Source organism: Marmota flaviventris, chromosome 1 (assembly GCF_047511675.1).
Source record: "Marmota flaviventris isolate mMarFla1 chromosome 1, mMarFla1.hap1, whole genome shotgun sequence".
Classification (NCBI taxonomy): domain Eukaryota; kingdom Metazoa; phylum Chordata; class Mammalia; order Rodentia; family Sciuridae; genus Marmota; species Marmota flaviventris.
In genome coordinates, this window is record NC_092498.1 from 139150658 (window position 1) to 139172916 (window position 22259).

General features: G+C 54.0%; 1 protein-coding gene across 1 annotated transcript in view; it reads left to right on the forward strand.

Moving 5' to 3' along the window:
• Positions 1-22259, forward strand: part of Ksr2 (kinase suppressor of ras 2) — a 354619-nt gene that overhangs the window by 87663 nt on the left and 244697 nt on the right. The window contains exons 2-3 of the mRNA XM_027949191.2: positions 936-1076; positions 4084-4234. Coding sequence (XP_027804992.2) covers positions 936-1076; positions 4084-4234 — 292 coding nt within the window. The remainder of the gene's footprint in view (positions 1-935; positions 1077-4083; positions 4235-22259) is intronic.

Consider the following 22259-nt stretch of genomic DNA (forward strand, 5'->3'; position numbering starts at 1 on the left):
AGTGTACCTTGGAAACCTATTTTATAGCTGCATAGAGTTCTTTGGGGTGGTGGTAGCATCTGATGAGTTTCCTCCGGATGAATCCTCAGAGTGTCTGCGGCCTTTTGCCTTTGCAAGCAGAACTGTAAAAAACCAGTTTTTTTTTTTTTTTTTCACGGACACACCTATTTTGTGCAGGGTGGATGTCTGCAGAATGAGTTTCTAGAAGTGGGTGTGTGGGGTCAAAGGCCATGTGCCATTGAAATGGGAGTGGATACAGCTGAAAGGCCTCCAACCAAAGGGCATGCCAGTGCCCATCCCCCCCCTGACCCCCGCCCCCCCCCCCCCCCCCCCCCGCAAAAAAAGGAGTCTTCCTCTTTGCCCATCATCACCCACATGGTGGGGGGATGGGTGCTATCTTGGTACTTTGTGTGTTGCTATAATAAAATACCAGAGGCTGGATACTTTATAAAGAAAAGAAGTTTATTTGGCTCATGACTGTGGTGGCCAGAGGGTCCAAACAGCATCATGCTGGCTCCCTCATCACATGGCAAAGTGGAAAGGGAACCAGCCACGTGCAGAAGGGACCAAACATATGAGGTGGCCTAGCTTCGTAACAACCCACTCTTGAGAGAGCTAACTTGGTCCTCTGTAGACATGAATCCCTTCTGAAGGTGATGGTCTCACGACCTCATGACCTTGTACCAGGTCCCACCTCTTAAAGAGCCAGCACCTCTCAGCATCATGACACTGGGGACCAAACTTCTGGCCTATGGGACGTTGGGGCACACACTCAAACACTGTCTCCACTTGGTAGCAGGTGGAGGACTGGATCTCATGGTAGCTGGGCCGAAGTCCCTGAATTGCAGATTGACAGGTTTGGGTGGGGGAGTTCCCCCCTCTGCTCCTCCTACGGTGCCTCTGAGACCTGTCCTTGTCCTCCTGTGTCTCTGCAGAGCAAGCTGGTGAAGTACTTCAGCCGGCAGCTGTCCTGTAAGAAGAAGGTGGCTCTGCAGGAGCGCAGCGCGGAGCTGGACGGCTTCCCCCGGCTCCGGCACTGGTTCCGGATCGTCGACGTGCGCGAGGAAGTCCTGGAGGTGACGGGGGCAGCCCTGGGTCCCTGCCCCGACTGCCCAGAGCCACCCTTCTGCTGCTCCTTGGGTGGCAGAGCTTTAGCACCGTCCCTACTAGGTAGTGGGCCCTCAATAAATGTGCACCGGAGGAAGGCGCCCGGTCTCTCCTGTCTGAGCAGGATGCCACTTACTACAGAGTCACTTCAGCCAAGTCCCATGACCTGGAGCCCAGCCCTGTCCCCTGGAATTTGCTGCTGTGATGAAGACAGTTTGCATCGGTGCTGTCTGAGGCCACGGCCACCAGCCACTGCGCCTACTGGGCCCTGAGTGGTGGTCAACGCATGTGACCGAGGAACTGAAGTTTTGCTGGGCTTCATCTTCGTGTGGCCAGGGGCCACCATATGGGATAGCCCACTCATAGAGCATTTGTCTCCCCGTCTGTTAAATGGGGGTCACCATCGCCCCTTCTTAAGTATCTGGCATGATGAAGGGAGGTGACCTGGGTAGAGTATTCCGCTCACGGCCTGGCACCTGAATGCACCCAGTCAATTTTAGCTTTTGGTTATTGTTATTGAAAACTTTGGATATGGGGGTTTCCAATGGCAAAACCAAGCCAGCACTTGATGCTCTGTGTCCACCGTCAAGGCTGGGCTTCCTTAAGCTCTCAAGAACAGAGAGGGTTCTTTACCTTCTGGGATCCCAGAGCCTGTTCTCTCCAGGGACGGGTCATTCCTAATAAACCAGCTCACGCCCCTGAATCTTCAGTGCCAGGATCATCCTAAGGGCTTTGCAGGAAGAATCTCATCTGTTGAGACTATTCAGACTCCTCTCAGTGACCTTTGGAGTAGGTATGGACATTGTCCCCATTGTACAGAGTGAGAAACTGAGGCTCAGAGGTGAGGTGAGGTGTCCAGCCAGCGAGTGGGCGGGGCTGGCAGGAGAATCCAGCTCAGACGGTTACAGTATCTTAGTGGGGACCCACTATGCTTTCTGCTGTAGCCTCCCTGAGCTGAGCAGAAGAGGGCGTCCCCCTGCCATGGGCCCATCTCCAGGATCTCCTCACTTCCTGCTGGAGGGAGCTTTGTTTTAGACCTTGTCCCCTTCGGCTAGCAGTTCCATGTAGCACCCCGAATTCCTCACCCCTTCCCCACCCCGTCTTGCCCAATGACCCTCCAGCCAGATGGGCAGGCACTTTTTGTTTGTCTGATATAATTGGTGCTCCCTTGATCTCCGACCCCCTGGGTCCCTGAGGCTCACTCCAGCTCCAGGTTTTGCTCCTGGCCATTTACCTAACTCATTTCCGCCTTGGCCCTGATCAGCCCAGTCCAGGGTCCCAGGCAGGGGCTGGGGGGGAGCTGAAGTTCGGCTCTCTGCCTGCAGTTCATGCGTGTGTCCACCAGAGGTCCCCTTCAGGTGCAAGATGGGCCTTAGGAGAAAGCATTGTAGTTAGATGACCCCAGTTCAACTCTTGAATCCACCTCTCACTCGCTGTGTGACATTGGGCGAGTGGTCTAACTTCTCTGCGTTTTAGCAGCCCAGTCTGTAAATGGTGATTATAAGAGACCCATATTTGTGACATGAAAAGAAATCCATGCAAAGTACCTCAAACGGTACTCCACCCTCCCAGCTGCTATTATTATTATCATCATGATCCTCCTCAAACTCTCTTGGCCCAGGTTCCTTAAGACTTTCTTCCTGTTAAGTGTCAGAAAAAATATTTTATGCTTTTTCTTTTTTTTTGTGATTCTAAATTTCAGTGCATATTGAATATACATATATTTTTAAATCGTGGGGTAAAAGTGCACAAGTGAGCCCCGTGGTGGAGAGGAGGACTCTTTTTGTGTTGTGGGTCATCTTCTCTGCTGTGATCCATCCCATGCCTGTAGACCCCAGGTCCTCCCCTGTGTTGAAGTCGGGCTTACCTGCAATGTGCCTCTATTTGAGAAAGCTTCCAAGTTATTGTTCTTTCTGTGTCCCCTAGTCCACCACAGTGGCCGGAAAGGCATGGCTTGGTCTTTGGCTTTTGCTCTGCAGGTTTTTTTTGGGAGGTGGAGTAGAGGTGAGGGGTGGTGGTGGGGGCGGATCTTGCAATTCCCCAGTTTCATGTGAAAAATTTGTATTTTGCTGTAATACACAGGTGTGGCCACAAGAGGGCAGAAAGAGTCTTCAATATTGCCCTGGCATCCACAGACTTAAAAGATCTTATTTAAATAATAATGTGTAAAGCCATTGGCTACCATTAAATGCTATAAATGAAGGCACATGCACATGCACATGCACATACTCAGAGATGTGTAGATGTAGAGGTTTGACAATTTTGAGATGTATTTGTACAGGGTTTGGGGGGGGGGTTGCTGATTGCAGAGGGGACGCCTCCCATCACATTTCTGTGGCCAACCCATATGTTCAGAGGTTCCCCTTCCTGCACCCCACGATTCCTCAGCCTTACCACTGGGCCACGGGATGCAAAGCCCTGCTCCATGGTGCTCAAACACCAGCCCTGGGCTGTCCACGGACTTCTAGCCGCTTTTCTCCCCAAGACCCGTGGCTGGGGTGGAGAGGATGGTGAGAGTAGGGGGCAGCTCGGCGGGGGCTTGTTCTGAGTTCTCGTGGGATTTGGTGGAGTTCCTGCAGTCCAAGTCCAGCAGGAGGCAACGAGGGACATGGACAGAGGAACAAAATGGGGCCTTGCTTCATGAGAGTTCAGAAGACAGATAATCAACCATTGCTCCTGTGCGATGCTGACGGTATATGAAGCATAGAGGGAGCTTACCCAGTGTGTGCACTTGGGATCCCATTTTATAGGTGATAAAAGTGAGGCCCAGAGAGGTTGAGGAACTTGTCTGAGGTTATCTCAGTAATGAGTGGCAAACCCGAGATTCAAACCCAGGCCCCTCTGACCCCGGATTCCCAGATCTCAGCGAAGCATTTGCACCAGGCACCCCTAGGGGGCAGCGTGGAGGCCCTGGGTGCGCTGCTGAGTCTCAAGGCGCTTGAGACCCAGCTGACGGTTGTCTGTCCTCGCCCCTAGGAAATCTCCCCGGGTCAGCTGAGCCTGGAGGACCTCCTGGAGATGACGGAGGAGCAGGTGTGTGAGACGGTGGAGAAGTATGGAGCCAACCGGGAGGAGTGCGCCCGCCTCAACGCCTCGCTCTCCTGCCTCAGGAACGTGCACACGTCAGGTGAGCGGCGCAGAGGGGTGCACACCGCGCAGGGGGGGTGTGGAGCGGCTCCCAGGGCGGCTGCTCCATCCCTCTCTCCAGATCCCTGCGCAGGCCGAGACCAGAAGGTCCACCCTGGAGCCAGCAGAGATGCGCCTGCGATTTGGAGGCTGGGAGAAGTGGACCAGCGGTTCTTGAGTTTGAACTTGAGCCTGCTGGGGTTATAAGGCGTCTGGTTCTGGAAATACCTACTAGGCATAGGAGACCAGGGTCTTTTTATCTTGGATATTCTTAAGTGCCACTGTATTTTGGGTCATTGTCTAGCTGCTGCTGCTGCTGCTTTTTTTTTTTTTTTAAATATGTATATTTTTTTAGTTGTTGATGGACCTTTATTTTATTCATTTATTTTTATGTGCTGCTGAGAATTGAACCCAGAGCCTCAGACATGCTAGGCAAGTGCTATCCCACTGAGCCACCATCCCTGTCTAGCTTCTTATTTTCTTACATATATGCCGTGTATTCATTGTAACATAAACCAGAATGTAACACCTGGGATCCCATCCTGTAGGGACCTGACATCATTTTGGTGTGATTTTTTTGGTATAATTCTTCCTAACAAATGGATTTGTGTATATACTTTCTCTAAACATTAGGATTGAGATTATTTATACATAGTATTTTGAAATTATATATATATATATATATATATATATATGTATATATATATGTGTATGTATATATATATATGTGTATGTGTATATATATATATAAGATAACTTCTGTGACTTGTCTTAGCAGTTTAGGGTCCAAATACATGGTCATCTCTCCTGGATCTTTCCAGTTAATTGGCCGGACACCTGTTTGTCTTTATTAACATAACATCAATTATCAGTCTCTTATTGTTTTCTCTCCTATCTGGGGCTCTTTAGTTCCCAGGGGTCAGGTCTGCAAATACCAGACAGAGAAAAGGATTATTGGCCTCCAGTGCTGTCGTTCTGGTTCTCACCACAAGGTGTCACTGTTGAACACCAGTCCTGCTGCATCTGATGGCCACTTGGTCACAGACGCTCTTGTGGGATTCAACATGCAACCTGCCGGTGTTTATTGAGGGACTCTTATGTACTGGAAATGGGGCGGGATCCAGAACTGAACCAAACAGAGCAAAAGGAAACAGGTCCTGGGCCCAGATGCCCTGCACACGCCCTTTAGCTGTCTGTCTTGCCAGCAGGTCCTGATCCAGGCTATGGTGAGCATCCAACCCATCGGTTGAGAGCTGTGCTGTGGGATGGAGGATGCTAGTCAGCAGCATCCCTGATCTCTTCCCAGCACATACCAGTAATGTCCCCCTTGGACTCCCGTCATGACAAGTAGCAATGTCTCCAGCTCTTTCCAGATGTCCCCTGGAAGGCAGAGGTCCCCCCCGCCGACTCTCCATCTGGTCCTGTTGTTAGGTACCTCTGGCCCCATGCTGTTGACCATCAGCATGGTGAAGAGGCACCTCTCCGTGCATAGTGACCTGCTCCAAGGTGACTCCCGCCTCCACCTGTGGCGAGAAGCCGAGAAGCCTCAGGTAGTTCCCTCTCTTCTAAGAAACCGCAGGGACCTTCAATGTTACATCACAGTCATCTTCCTTTGTCCGTAAATGCATTTCCTCCCACTTTGCCTGAACACTAGCACCCCGAATTCGACCAGGAAGTGTCTTGGGAAATGTAGGTCGCATGCACATTTTCCCTATCCTAAGCGGCGCCATCTGCAGCATAGCTCTGGCTGGTTTTTGGAGAGTGAGTTCAGAGGAGTGAGGTCTTGCAGCAAAGATGTATGTATTTTAAGCTTCTGGCTACGGTTGCCATCTTGCTTTCCAGAACATTCGTGCTTCTGGATGCGAGTCCCTCTTCCCTGCCCCCCGCCTCCCGGAACGCACGACCGCGAGCATCGAAGGTTATTAGCTTCTTCGTTGCTTTTTCCGAGTTTGAGATTCTCACCAGAGTCATGCTGTGGAGTTTGGCAAAGTCCCTAAAAGCAGAGCTGGGCTCCCGTTCTGCCAGAGACAGGCTTTTGCCAGCTCTCGGAGGAAAGAACACTCATCTTCAGTGACATCTAGGCAGGATGAGACCTTGGGACGCCCTCTCATCAACTTCTTTGCACCCTTTTTGGATCAAGCTGTGCAGCCAATATATATATATATATATATATATGTGTGTGTGTGTGTGTGTGTGTGTGTGTGTAAAGATCTATATTCCAGCCCCATCCTCCACATGTATGTACCTGTACTCCACTGGGTGTGTTTCCAGATGCAATGCCTGCCCTGACTTGCATATGGGATGTTTTAGATTCTTTCCTTTCATTGCATATCCTTTGTCAAATTTTATTGCCTATCCTTTGCCATGAGCTGCCACTCTGATTTCACATGGTTTGAAGAGACACTGATCTAACTGATCCTGCTGCCTCCGCCTCGGCCCCCTCCTGCCCCTCTGAGGCAGTGAAGGGTCAGTGTGCCAAGCCCTGCTTAGAGGCCAGCCTTGGAGCCAGGACCTGGGTCCTCAAAAGCACTGACCTTGTTCTCCCCAATTCTTGTGGCACTTAGGGCTGAGGCCAGCCTCACTCAGACTGGATGGGAAAGGACTGTCCCTGGGCTCTGAGTCTCCTTGTCAAATGTCACCTCTGCTCTTGCTCTCGGTAGCGGTGCCACTTAGGCACGTTTTGATTTCGACCTTTTTGAGGAGTGGCTTTGTTCTTCAGGGCTCCGTCTGTCAGCTGCCGGAGGGCTCTGCTGGAGGGCGGCTCCTTTACCTGTTTGCTGCCGGCACTTTTGCTCTCAGGGTGAGAGGTCCGTGTCTAGCGTACAGGGGGTGCTCAGTAAATATTTTGGTCCTTATCCTCATCTGTGTCCTGCTCATCCTCAGGCCCAGCCCCAGATCCCCCACAGGGCCCTTCCTGGACCTTCACACGAGGGGACCATTATGCCCCAGGCTACATACATCCAGGGACCCACAAGGTCTGCACCACTGAGCCCCTGGTCACCTCTGCAGCCTCAGCCCCTGCTGGCCTCAGCCTGTGTATATCATTCCAGCTGCCCGGGCCTCCTTGGTCCCCCTCAACATACTGGGCACACATCTGCCCCAAGGCCTCTGTTCCTTCCTTCCTGAATGAATGCTCCCAGCACCAACTGACCATACCTGTGGCTGTTTCCTTGTCTAGTTCCTCACCTGCCTGTGACCTGCCTTCCAACACCCCTGTTGTCCCCTCCCCTCGGGGACACAAGTGCACCCCCTGTTGCACCCCCCTCACTCACCTTACCTCTCCCTCCTGGAGTTTCAAGTGCCAGACAGCAGCAGGATGCCCTTGCCATGAGTCTCCACCAGAGGGCAGCAGCGGGCCACCCTGGAAGGATCCATCTCTTCTTCCCTCCCTTATTATACTCAGTTCCTTGAAGCTTCCAACCTTCTCAGGAACTGGACGGTTCCATCCGTTTCCTGTCCTCTGCCCTAACTAAAAATGTTGTCTTAAACTAGGATCTTTCCCACCAGCTTATGACCTGAGGGTCATGTGCTACTACTCTTGGATGCCTGCTGTCCACCCGGAGCTGGGGCGATGGGGTCAGAGGTCTTAAACTCTGGCACATGGGGGTGCATCCCAGCGCTCTGTGCATGTCTGTTAAGTGACCGAAGGGTCACTTAAGGGAGGCCAGGCTGCCTGCACTGGGCCAAGTGTGGGTAGTCAGTCTGTCTGTCCGTCTGTCTGTGTGTGTCTCTCTCTCTCCTGTTAGAGACTAGAGATGTCAGTAATCTTGAGTTTGTCCTTGGGTTCTGGGGAACCTTATTTCCCAGTGCCAAGGAGCCCCAAAGGTAAGGAGTCTTACCTTTTTGTTCCTTCTCCTGGTTTGTTAGACCAGCCTTGCCAAAATGACACCAAAGAATAGTCACTTGGCAAGCTCAGGGGACCCGTCAGGGCATCCGATCCTTTCCTCATCACGCCCCGGTGTCTTGAAACCAGAAAGGTCCATAACTCAGTGTGCAGAAGGCTTCTCGTGAGGCACGTGCTGAGCTCTGCACATGCGTGTACAGATGTGTTCCTAGGGTGCTTGTGTCCCCGAGGGGAGGGGACAACTGGTAGATGATTACCAGGATCTGTCTACACCTGAGGCAGTGTGTTCGAATGAGCAGGTGAAGGGGTCCACCGTTGCTTTCTGGGTGTGGGGGGGCAGTTGCCACCTTGAACAGGGTCGGAACCAAGACCACCCGCTTCACTGCTTTCTCCTTTGATTTTTGTTTTTTATTATTTTTTTGATTCTGGGGATTGAACTCAGGGGCACTTGACCACTGAGCCCCATCCCCAGATCTATTTTGTGTTTTATTTAGAGACAGGGTCTCACTGAGTTGTTTAGGGCCTCACTAAGTTGCTGAGGCTGGCTTTGAACTCGTGATCCTCCTGCCTCAGCCTCCCGAGCCACTGGGACGACAGGCACAGGCCACCGCGCCCAGCTGCTTTCTCCTTCCTGGTCCTTCGTCATCTGCTAACAGCTCAGAACCTGGGGTCTGACAAACTTGGGTTCAGATTCTGGCTCTGCTGCCTATTAGCTGTGTGATTTGGCCATTTCATAATTCTATGACGGTGCTTAGTCTCCTAAGCAGTGGGCTGGGGGTGACGATCTCTTCTGCGTCTTTGATTGCATGAGAGGGTGCAGGAAAATCAAGGGGTCTTGGCTGAATTAGTACATGATAGTTCTTATTGTTATTCTCATGATTGTGACCATCACCACCACCAGCACCACCACCCCCACCACCATCATCATCACCACCATCACCACCATCACCACTATTACCATGATCATCACCACCATTACCATGACCTCCATATTCCTATAACCACCATTCACCATCATCACCACCATCACCGCCATTATCATCATTATCAACATCAACATCATCACCATCACCACTATCATCATCACCACTATCATCATGAGCACCACAATCCCTAACCACCATTCACCATATCACCATCACCACGATCACCATCTTCACCATTATCAACATCACCAGCATCAACACTACCATTGTTCACCATCACCATTATCACCATCATCACCATTGTGACCATGACCATCACCACACCATCACCGTGATCACTACCATTACCATGACCAGCACACTCCTACAATCACCATTCACCATCATCACCACCATCACCATCAGCGCCCTCACCATCCTCACTAGCATCACCATCACCAGCATCACCATCTTCACCATCATCAACATCACCAACACCACTATCACTATGACCACCACAATTCTCCAACCACCATTCGCCATATCACCGTAATCACCACCACCACAGTCACCACCACCGTCACCATCACCACCATCTTGACCATGACCATGACCATGATCACCACCATTATCAACACCACCATCATTGCTATCACCACTACCATCCTCACCACCATCACCATGACCACCACATCTTACAGCCGTCACTCATCATCTCACTATCATCCTTACCACTTACCGTCACCGTCATTCCATCATCACACCATTACCCAACTGTCATCGTTGTCACAGGGTCCTCTAGCCTTTCCCTACTCATCTCCTCCCATCCTCTTCTCTCTTGTTCTCCAAGAGTTCTTCTGGATCAATCCGTTCAGGCTGCTCCTAACAAAGGACCTTAAACTGGTGCTTGGACATCCGAGGTCAAGGTGCGGGCAGATTTGGTGTCTGGTGACCCCCCTCCTCGTAGCTGGCACCTCGTATCCGTCGTTAGGTAGAGGGGGACAGTGGCTCTCTGGGGCCTCTTTGGTAAGGGCATTTAATTCCCTCCTGACCTAGTCCCCTCCCAAGGGCCCCACCCCCCAGCACAGTCACCTTGGGCCCGTTTTCCACTGAGATCCTGGGGAGACAGCACCCTCTGGACATGGCAGGGGCTACGCTTTGGCCTCCTCACCCGGCTCTTGGCGATTTCTCCCCCGGAGCCCCGTCTCCCTCAGCCCTGCTGCTCCCCAGCCCCTTTCCCCTCTGTCCAGCCAGACTGTCCCCCGGAGGTGGCCATTCAACCCCTCAATCCATCAGGAAGGAGCCCCAGGCAACTTTTCTAGGACCCCTGCCCCACTTTCCCCTGTGGCCCCTGCAGAGCCCAGATCCTAGGGGGACATCGATCTGGCTGCCACAAGAGCATGCTCTGGCCATGAGTGGACACCCGGGGTCTGAGCCCGGCAGGGCCCTCACTGGGCCTTCCTCTCCCAGCTCCCGCCGGCTTCTCAGGGCACAGTGACCGGGGGTGGCTCCGCTGTGAGGCGCTGCTGCTGGTGGCTTCTCCCTCGTTTCCCTGCACTCGTCTTTTTGGCCTGATGATTTGTGGTCATTTACGTCTTGAGCGTCCCAAGGACAAACCCACAGTGGAGCTCACGGCCGCTCTTGCCTGCCCTCCCCGCCACCATCCATCTGTGTGTCCCGCACTTAGCGGGGCTCAGGGGAGGGGCTTTCAGGGCTGAGCTGAGACCGGGAGGAAGAGACGGTCTCCCAGGGATGGGGGTGAGGGGTCAGGCAAGTGGTGCATGTGGCAGGAGAGAGAGGGGTGGCCCCAGACACACAGAGACCAGAGTCGCGACATGATGGGGACCGCAGAGGAAGTCTGAGTCAGAGAGGTGGGCAGGGCCAGCTCCCACCGTGGGCCAGGCATGGAGCCGACACTACAGGATCCCACATGTGTGTCGCCTCCATTGCTGTGACAAAGTACCTGACAAAAACCACTTGAAGGAGGAAAGATCCATTTTGGCTTGTGGCTCAGAGGTGGCAGCCCAGGGTTGGCTGGCTCCGTTGCTGTGGGCCTGTGTGAACGGTGCCAGGAGGGAGGAGGGAGGGAGGGGACAAGGGGCCAGGGACAAGAGACACCCTTCCCCAGCATGCTTCAGGTGACATGAATCCATCGATGAGGCCAGAGCCCTCCTGATCTAGTTACTCCCCAATCCCTGCACTGGGGACCAACCCTTCAACACGGGAGCCTTTGGGGAACATTCCAGAAACAAACCCTAGCAGATTCCTCTACCCCTGTGGCCAGGGTAGAAGGGTGGCCCCGGGCAGGGAGAGGCCAGAGGCCAGGGTGCGCCCCGCAGCCTCCCCAGGGCTCGGCTGCTGCCCCTGAGCCCCCAGGAGGGAACTGGGAGCCAGGACGGAAACAGGAGGCAGAGTGGCCCCAAAATAGGACGCCTTCCCTGGTCCCTGGCTTCTTCCCAGTTTGGGCTTTGAATGAAGCCCCCCAGAGCCGCCTTCCGTGACAAAGTCTTCCTTTGACTGGAACAAAGACTAGGAGCCGTCCTGATTGCCCTATTGTTCCCGTCCTTCTAACTTGGGGACGCTGGGCGGGCGGGGAGGAGCCGCCCCTCCCAAACCCACACGGGGCCTGTGTGTTCTGGCGTGACGTCTGTCCTTGCCCCGCTTCACCTCAGCCTGTCCCATCCGGTGGCTTCTGGAGCGTCCCCTGCGCCATGTTAGGACTTTTGCTTGCCAATGAGTGGCAGAAACACGTCACCTAAGGGGCTTGGGGGCCAAGGGCTCCTCATCCACCTTCTAAACAAACCTTGGCTGGTTTGGTGGCCCTCGGGGACTTGGGACTCAGTGATGGGGAACTGCTCCCACTGACCTGTGTTCTAGCCCTCAGCTGTCCAGGGGGGCAGCGGCTGTGTCCATGGGGCGAGTTCAACTTAACGTCCATTAAAATCGAATAAAATGAAAAATCCCCTTCTGCATTCACAGAGGCCACTTCTCGAGCAACGCAGCACCCAGACCCCCCTGTAGCGCCTCTGTGGGCACAGCACAGTTCTAGAATATTCCTGTCATCCCAGAGAGTTCTACTGGGCTGTCAGCTCTTCTGTGGATGGGGAGAAATCATAGATAAGAAAAATACCAAAGGGCAGTGAGTCTTATGCGGAGAATGAAAGGGACTCCCAATGAGGGTGCCCGGAGTGGTCAGTGAGGGTTCAACCAGAGAACGCTAGGGCTGGCAGGATAAATAAATATGTCAAGAAATTCATTGCACGGCTCTGGCTCCCACCAGGGGGGTGGGCTGGGGGACAACTGGGTAGATCCGAATCCGGGGTGGGCTGTCGGGCCCGGCTGGAATTCTAGGGCCTGAGTTGAAGTTGCCATCCTTGAGTGACACTCCCATGTCTTCAGGAAAGCCTCAGTCCTTCCATGGGTCACTGGGGATGGTCACCCTTACTAAAAGTCAGCAGATTATGGACCTAACCACACCTACACAACACCTCTGCAGGGAGTGTCTGGTGAGTCCTTGACAGAAACCAGGGACTGTAGCTTAGCCAAGTTGATACCCAAACCTGGGGAGGTGACATTGAACCTGAGACTTGAGTGTCCAGACCAGAGAGGATCAGGAGGAACAGCAGCCAGAGCAGAGAACTAGGCCGTGAAGGCCTCTGAAGCACTTCTAAGAAGCACAGTAGACCTGTGGTTGGTCGAGTCATGGTGCACATTCTGGTGACCCATGACTGTGTGACAAGCCACTCCAAACTTAGTGGCTTCAACAACTGCCTTGGTATCTCACATGATTCCCCAGGATGGCTGGGCTCAGCTGGGTACCTCCTGTGTTCCTTGGGTGGTTGGCTTGGGCTGCAGTGGCCCGGAGCCTGAGGGAGCTGGAGCATCCAAGATGGCGCCCCACATGGATGGCAGAGGACTCCAGGGCTGTCTACTGGGGCGACCCACGTTGCCTTTCCGTGTGGCTCATGGTTACAGTGTGAGCTGGCACTGCCCACCCAGCAGAGCAGGTGCTGGCCCACTTCCGCTGCCAACTGTATCAGCGAGGAGTCCATCCGGGGAACAGGACCCTGTGGGTCAGTAAGAAAGCCATTTATGGTGGAAGTTCTTCAGGAGACCTTGGGTCATGGTAGGAGGAGCTGGAGAAGTTCAGGGTCCCGTGGGGAAGTTTCAGACTCCCAGTCGGGCTCCAGCCCTCCCTGGTGTGGGTGGAGGAGCCAGCCTGGGTGTCAGGGACGTTGTGGGAGGAGGACCGTGAAGAGGGGCTGTGGTGAGGTCCCCGTCAGTCATCAAGGGGCCGGTGTCAGGTAGGCGAGCTGGCCCTAAACAGAGGACGAGGGAGGGAAAGCAGGGTCAGGACCTCGGCATCTAGTCTATTGCCCCAAACCCAACCAAGCGGCCTCCCGAGAAAACCGGCTGCAATGGCTGCTGCTTCTTGTTCCCAGCCCCAACCCGGTCTTACGGACTTTGCATCTTTGGCCTCCGCGTTCCTTCCCTGGTAAGTGGACACGCTCACCGAGTTGTCCTCACGGGGAAGTTCTTTGCCAGGGAGGGAAGGTGAGTCGACCCTTTGGCTCCCTGTCTGAGCAGCTGTTTGCTCACTGCGTTCCAGGCTCTGTCCCCTGGTTCCTTTAAGCCCAGCCTCTCTCCCCGACCTCCCCAGGCTGAGTCAGAGCAGAGGCTCTTCCCCTGAAGCTGCCGGCGGCTCCCGGCCTTGGTGGGGAGCACCTGAGGCAGGTCCGGCTGCCCTCCAGCAGGCGCTTGGCCTCCTCCCTCTCTCTGGCTCACCTCCTGCTCCAAGCGGTCAGCGGAGGCCTCTGTGGACATCCCCAGGGAGAACAAAGAGGACCTGGTTCCCCTCGAGCGATCGTCTCTGATGTGCCCGAGTTCTTTCTTTTCTTCAGTCCTGGCCCCTGTGAAGTGCTGAGCAGAACTGGCTCAGAACCAACACTGAACTTGTGCTGTGCGGTCGGCAGGGGCTGAACACAGAGGATTCTGGGTTCTGTGTGCTCTAAACCAGGTGAGCGCTGAGTTAGACCCAAACTTGGTCTGCTACATCTTGGAACAAGCCCGGGTCTCTCCCCTGGCCTCCTAACCAGGTCGCTGTCTCCTGATGTTTTCGCTAGCTCCTTACACCCAGCCACCCTGATCCTCTTCTTCCTCCTATAACCTGCCTCAGGGCCTTTGCGCAAGTCATTCTTTCTGCCTGGAACGTGCTGCTCTAAGTCTTCCCCTGGCTGACTTCTTGTCATTTGGTCTCAGCTCAGAGATGCCACTGTCTCAGGGTTACCCGTTTATCTTAGTTTCTATCTTGTTTCTCGTTACTCTGTTTTTAATTTTTTTTTTTTCCTGGAGAGAGGGGCCTCACTGAATTGGCCAAACTGGCCCCAAACTCCTGGGCTCAAGTGAACCTGTGCCTCAGCCTGCTGAGTAGGGGGGACTGTGGGCGTGTGACACCTACCTGGCTGGCTGTTACTCTCATCTGCCTCCTTCACTGTCCCCATCCCATGGAAAATGGTGTTGTCTATCTATGGCTCCTAACCCTTTCCACGAAAATGGTGGTTCTCAGGCCTGGACATGCATCCACATCCCCCAGAGGGGTCCACCTCAGAGTCCCCACCTCAGCCAGTCCAGGACAGATCCAGGAAATCTGCTTTTGTACCAAATTCCCAGGTGCTGCCGGTGATCAGGGACCACACTTTGAGAACCACTGGGCCAGAATTCTCCCAGAGCCTGGCTCCGAGTTGGAGTGTAGGATGTGATCATTGAGTGACTGAATGACTTACGGATTGTGCTGTGGCAGGCCACGTCCTGGGCTGGAGAGCCGACATGCAGCACCCTCTCATTCAATCCCCTCAGCAGCCTCGCGGGGTCCCTGTGATTATTATCTCTATACTCGGATAAGAGAACTGAGACTCAGAGAGGTAGAGTCTTTGCCTAGGGTCACACAGCCACAGAGAGTCAAAGGCAGTGTTTGAACTCTTGTTAAACCCAGGCTCTGCCTGGAGGAGAGCAGGGGGAGCATTCCCTGGGCTGTCATTTGCTCCCCTTGCAAGAGCAGCCCTTGGCGGGTTGGTAGGGACTGGGCCACAGACTCCAGAACGAGACAAACAGAAATTCTTTAAAAGTTGCATGGAAATTCCATAGAGCAACGTTGTACCTCTGCAGAGCAGGGCAGCTCGGTCGGCAGCTGTGAGCTGAGGTCTCCCGCAGCCCCACGACCACACCAGGGGCGGGGAGGGCAGGCAGGAGCCGAGCTGGAGTCTGTCTGCCCTTTCCCACGTGGTTCAGAGCGAGGATGGGGCTTCCGTGACCTGAGCAGGCTTTAGCAGAGGAAGTTGGCAGGAGGGCGGGCAAAATGTAATTATTTGGGACATAAGTTTTTAAAATACCAAGGAACAGGCAAACGTGTCTGCAAGTTCTGGCCCGCACAGTGCTTTTATTTTTTCCTCTCTTCTTTTTTCTTCTCCGAGTAATATTTTGGGTGCTTCTCATACAAGACTGTCAGTCTTGGGAAAAGTGTTCTTGGATTAGGGGTGCTGAGTCTTCCTCTTCTGCTCCTCTGTATCACATCTTCTTGGGCAAAAACCAAGAAGCCATGTCATTCCAAGGAAAGCTTGCAGGAAGAGAATTCTCCCCACCCAGTTTGCCTCCTTGGTCTATACCTCTTGTGATCTGTTCCTCTCTGCTGCTGGAGCTGGTGGGCCTGGGTGCTCAAGCCCCCGCAGATTGCACTGATTTGTTGGTGGACTCCCCCTCCTCTTTTTACCTCCCAAAATGGATACCAGGAGCTCCCTGGACTGCCCGAAGGAAACTCTCCCCATTCTTACACCCTTCCTAATGGTGCCTCAAGATGGGGTGATTTTACTGTCACCACCGCCGGGAAGCCTGTCCGGATGGCACCTGCCCCAATCCCGTGGGGTTCTGTGGGCAGTGATCCTTGCAGTTGCTCTGACGCCCATCTTCCCCATCAGCTTGTAAATTCTATCTCCGAGGTCGTGGGAGCCATCTTTCAAAAGCAAAATCAGTCCTAAACCATGAAGAGGATTCCGGGCAGCAGGCCTGATTCCGAGTTGCTCTTGAGAGCTGGTTCACTGCCTCCTCCCAGGAAGTAGGGCCCGTGGTATTCCTCAAGGCACAGAGAGGCGCATCACGTCACCAAGGCCACACAGCCAGAAAAATCACAGGGCACTGGGCCTTGTTCCCGTTTAGATAGGAGGTACCCCCCAGAGATGGTGTGAGACAAGGCAAGAATTTTCCGAGGTGAAGTGATTAGAGTATGAGAGGTGTGACCTCGTCAGTGGATTAATCCACCGATATGGATCAAGTGGGTGGCCTGGCCGAGGTAGGTCCCTGGGGGTGGGCGTTTGGGGTTCATCTTTTGTCCCTAGTGAGCAGAGCTCCCTCTGCTTCCTATTGCTGTGTCCCGAGATGCTTCTCTTGGGCACGTTCTTCCTCCACGATGTCCCCCCCATCTTGGACCCAGAACCCCTGCTCATGCCTCCGTGTTGGGACACCGCCACACCCATTTGTTTGCTTCTTGACATCAGAATCGTGTAGTGTGGCAGAGACTGAAGCCGGAAATATTTACTCTCTGGAGCTTTGGAGGAAAATTTTGCTAACTCTTGTAAAACACCAAACAAGAAATAATAAGCGTTGGTTAAAACAAAGGCGCACGTGTTCTGAACCAGGAGAGACGGCGGCATGATGGCCAGAAGACTTCCTTTGGGGGGAGGGGGGTGAACTCGTGGAGAGGCTGGGGGAGGCCTCCACGGTGAACTCTACCATGGGGTGAATCGATATTGGCACCAGCGGTGCCTCATTTATATGGAGCTGTTATTTATTGAGCACTTACTATGGGACACCCAGAGAGGGTAAGAAACCTGCCCAGGGTCGCACAGCGAGGACCACTGCAGAACTTGAGCTCAGACCCATGTTGGTTTCATACCAAACAGGAGCTTCTATTGTGCAGCGGCTTTCATGCTGACTTCTTATCCGCTCCCCACCAGACTGGGGGTTCTTTGAGGGTGGGGGCCTCCTCCTGCTATGCCTGACGTGCCCGGGTACTCTTGCATCTTGGAGTGCAGGGTTCTCTTGGAGCTGCAGCATGCCACATCCCAGTGGGATTCAGGAAGGCGGGGCTGCCTTACAGCCACAGCTCCCCCCGGATTCCCTCTTGAGATGGCTCCCTCCCAGCCTTCCCCGAGGTCACGCAGAGAACCCGTTGAGCCAAGTGGGAGGGTGGGAGACAGTGCCTCCCAGCCCCCCGCCCAGCCCGGTCCCCCAGGACAGCTCGGCTTCGCCTCATCATCTGATCATTTTCTTTCCTTAGCCCCTTTGTCTCCCCAGCTCTGTGTGGTGTTTTGGGAGGAGAAATGAGGCAGACAGGCTCTGTGACTGGATACCAGGATTGGTCTTCAAACTCTGCCTCCTGTCCTCATTACCACGGTGCAGGGGAGAAGGAGTGGCAGGCTGCGTCTTTGCCTTAAGCCTGAGCCTTCTGGCTTGGCAGAGTTCGCATCCCACGGCCGGTTGTCACCTGATGAATTTTCCTTCCTGGATTTGTTTTCTTGGATCCCCTACCCATGGGGGGGCGGGGGTACTTTTGAAGGTGCAGTGTCACCTCTGGCCACCAGGAGGCGCTGCCTGATCAGCTTCCCGGAGCTGGACGTTGCATTGACTCCGAGAAGCTCATAAAGCCACCGGGAAGAGAATAATGTGCAAACTGGAAGGAACCTCAGACTAATCCCCTCAACTCCCAAATGAAGAAAAACAATCCCAGAGTCGAGAACGGCTGCGCCCCAGCCAGAGCAAGCAACCCGTCTCGCATTAGTGGTGCGACCTGTTCTGCACCAGTTGTACAGCAGCATCCACGGGCTGGGCGGGCAGGCTAGAAGCTGGGGGGATCCCTGGGTCTCTTTCCCCCGCTGACCTTGACCTGCAGGTGCTGAGGGTGGGCGTCGGACCGGTTCCCGGCTCTTGCCTGCTGTGGTTTGCTCAGAAGGGGGCTAGCGGCCACGCACTTTCCTTCAACGTTCATGTCATGGAGGCGCCTGGATCGGTCGCCTTGCCACGCTGCAAAACCAATTAAGGGGAGAAAATGAGCCGGAGAGAACAAACAGAGGGAAGTGCAGGTTTCAGATCGTAGCCAGTGGGGACAGGAAGGAGCTGCAGAGAGATGGGAAAGTCTAGGCTGCGGCTTCCTTCTCTTGGGAGACTCTCTTGGGACTGTGCCTAGGGCAGTTTGGGGGCCTCTCGGGCTGGGTGTCAGCACAAGGCTATGACAGAGAAGCATCAGGGCCTGCTTCAGTGCAGATCAATATCTTAGCCCAGCACAAAGGCAAAAAAAGCCACTGGCCATGTTTTGCAAGGGGCTGAGGTCCTGGCTTCTTTGTCCAGCGGCTCAGTGCTGAGCTTGGGCGTGAGCCTGTGGTCTTTGCAACCAGCTGGTCACGTGCAACCTTGCCTCGAATCGCCTCTGTCCGGGGCTCCTTCACCCTCTGAGCAGGACCTCCGTCTGGCTCTTGGCTGGAGCGACCTGCAAATCATATGACCCAGAGAAACTGGCCAAAGGCTTCTCTCCCCGTTCCCTAGTAACTGCAGAGCTGGGCATGCCCGCTGCCTGCTTCTAGAAGACGGATCCTCAAGGGCTGAGTGATCTTGAGAACCCAGAGCTAGGGAAGGCTCGCCCCCACCCTGGGTGTGGACCGCAGACCCAGAGCCTGGCCTGCCACCTTAGTGGACCCCCTGAACTCCACGGAGCTCCTGCGCCCCTGAGATGGGGTGGGGGACAGTGTTTCAATCCAGTTTTGGTTTTTCTGGAATAGGCACATAGATATCCATCCATCCATCACAATCTTCTTGTAACATAGTTGAGAAGCAGGAAGAAGTTCCTCATCGTCTTTTATGGAAACATAGGTTTGCTTCCCGCAAAGTGAGTCGCTTGTGGACTAGAGGCTTGTAGGCCAGGGACTGTCACCTTCCGCAGGGTCCTTCCTCTGAAGCCTGTCCCAGAGCTGGGGGTGGGGGCGCCATGCTTAGGAGCAACTCTTCACTGTCTCTTACGTCCATCCGATGACAGGTCACCGTCCCAGCCCCAGGTAGGAGGTTTTCCCGGTGCTGTCCTGTCTAGCTCAGGGACTCTCGGCCTGGGCACTGTTGACATTGGGGGGCTGGTGTTTATCGGGGGGCTGTGCCGCACACTGCAGGATGCTGAGCATCTCTGGTCTCTACCCACCAGCTGCCAGTGGCACCCATCCCTCGCCCCTTAATGGTGACAATGGGAAACGCCCCTGAGGGTCGGAGGTGCAGCTCAGTGGTGCAAGCTCTGGGGGCACCCTCTAACTCCCCCCAAAAAGTGCCTCTCAGCACCATCAAATGTCCCCTGGGGCGAGAGCCACCGACTCGGCTTCTCCCGGGTGCACCTGGAACGCAGCCGCTGCGGCTCTGATGGCCACGATGACAGCGACGATGACAGTTTACATATTCTGAGTTCAGACGAAAGCCAGGAGATTTTGCAGAGACCGAGGTTCTGCAAAAGGCTCAGAAATCTGTAATTGAGTTGGAGTTTGGCCTCTCATGCCCCAGCCTGCTTCTCCCCGGGGTCTTTAGTCGAATTAACAGGAACCAGATGAAAGCCGGGAGCCGGGTGGGCCGCCCGCCCCCCAGCACGAGCTCACGTGCACAGACGCACCACCGCCATCTCTCCCCCTGTCCCCCGGGACCTTGTTAAAACTTCCATCAGATTTGCAGATACACGGCTCCTGATCCCCAGGGGAGGAGGCGCTGGGGTGGGGCTGAGGCTGCAGGCCGGACGCCTGGGTCCTGGCTCAGCCCCACTCCTCTGCCTCTGGAGCCTGGCTGGCCCCGTGGCCTGAGCCTAGGGTCCTGTTCTGCATTATGCCCGGGGACAGGAAAGATGGTTCCTCAGCCCTGGGCCCTCCTGGGTCTCAGGTTGGATGTTCTTGCTCAGCCAGTGAGTTGAGGCTGGTAGCCACACCCGGTCCTTGAGAGGAGACTCTGGGTTTTTTTTTTTTGTTCTGATTTTTGGTACCAGGGATTGAACTCAGGGGCACTGGACCCCTGAGCCACATCCCAGCCCTATTTTGTATTTTATTTAGAGACGGGGTCCCACTGAGTTGCTCAGCGCCTCCTCATTGCTGAGGCTGGCTTTGAACTGGCGATCCTCCTGCCTCAGCCTCCTGAGCTGCTGGGAGGACAGGCGTGGGCCTGTGACACTCGTTCCGGGGACCAGCTCCTTCTTGGGAGTTGGGTCTCCACTCAAGTCCTCTAGAAGTGCCTGAGGAACAGAACCAGCAGGAATGACCTATTGGCATGGTCATCGCAGACTGGGGGCGCACAGGGGCTGGGGGACTTCACACAGTCCCACTGAGCTCGGGGACCGTTTTCTGGGGGAAAGACCAGGGAGGTGGCGTTTTGAGAATGTCTCTTCGTTGGGCGCTGGCTTCCTGGGTTGACGGTTCTGTTTGATGGCCCACCAAATGCCAAGTCGCAAATCGCTTTCCTGTTCCCTGGTGGGGCCTGTTCTAACTCAGGATGCTGGGACTTTAGCCAAGGGGAATTACAACCGTAGGCTCGGGCCGGGACAGGTAGGACGGAGGGGCTTGGAGGTTTCTTTGTGAAGGAAAGCTTGGTGTCCCAAGGTCTCTTCTCCTGTTCTTGGTGACGGGCAAGGAAGATCTAAAGTCCACTCCTACCCAGGATCTGCCCAGGTGCTTATTTTTGCCCCCTGACACAAACGAGGCCTGGGCTCGTGTACACAAATGTGCCGGATGCATGGTGTGTCAACCTTCCCCTGGAGTCCTTGCAGCAACTTTGTAAGGCAGAGGTTGCTCAGTCTTTTGTAAAAAAGGAAGAGATGGTGTTCAGAGAGGTGGGTGGGCCTGGATGAGGCTGTGGCCAGGCGGTTGGTGAGGAGCAGGAAGGAGTGAGGGGACACAGGGGATTGGGGATAAAGCCTACAGTCTAAAAGGGAGCCTTGTCCCCGCTAGGGTTCTCCAAAGCTCAGGCTGCATGGAGATTCCAGTCCTGCCTTGGGCTGGCTGTGATGTTGGGCGTGAACTCTGTGAGTCTGGCACGTCTTTAACGGGGGCCTGGGGTGCAGGGAGGTGATGTATAAAACCTGGCCCAGCCCTGGCATGTAGTAGGTGCTCAACCAACCATGTCGGCTACTTTTGTCGATATCCCCCAGCACTGCAACACCAGCTCTGTCCACGACTATTAGCAAAGAAGGGGACCCTCCCTGATGAAATAATTTCTCTGGTTTCCTCTCTTGAAAATTCTGCGTGCAGACAAAAGTTTCCTATCCAAATCTGATAGAAAAACCCCTCAAGTATCTTTATCTAAAGACCCAGGCCAGCTTCCTACAGAGGTTATGACGATCTAGAGGTGACTATGTTTGTTTCAGTGTGCAATTCATGTGTGTATTCAGCTTTAATTCAGCACTTATTAACTGCCTACTGTACTCCTGGTACCGTGTAGGGTGCTTGCTGTGTGGCCTTTGGCAAGTTAACTCACTACTCTGAACCATCACTGCCGGGTCTGAAAATTCACAGGACACCTTTTGGGGTTGTTCGGAGGATTCAGTGAGATCCACACCTGGCCTGGAATGTCGATAATGGGTACCTCGCCAGTATCATTCTTGGGCAAGGATGGTCACCGTTTTGTGTCTTCACCTATCTGATCTCACGGTCTCCTTCCACAACAGTCTCCCGTGGAGACTCAGTGCTTGATGTTGTTGCCCCCAATTTATAGATGAAGATGGAAGTTCAGCTGCCAAAAAATGACACAGATCAGCTCAGAAGGAAGCAGAGCTCTTCTGGAAAGGTCTCATCCGCTGAGGAGTAGGAGACAGAAAAACAGAGCTAAGAAACAGTCCCAAATCCCTGTTCAAATGCATTTATTGGCGAAGGGTAAGGCAGGGTGAAGGGGCCAGCTCTGCCTGTCGGACGTGATGGAACGTGGCAAGAGCATATTGATGATGATATCAGGCTCCTGCTCTGGACTTCTCAGGCTCTGCCAATTCCCCAGGAGGCAGGGCCGCGGAGGAAGTTGGATTTGGGGACATGTCACATTTCTCTTCTGTTAGAGTCAAGAAATCTATTTATTTAATTAAATTTCCTTTGAGTTTGTTTTTTTCCCCCCTGGAGCTAATTTTCTCTTCTGTTTTCTTTCTTTTCCAAGACATCATTTCGGGCAGAATTTATCAATAGAAATGACAGTGTTAGTAGTAATAATAATAATAAAAATAAAGCAGTAAT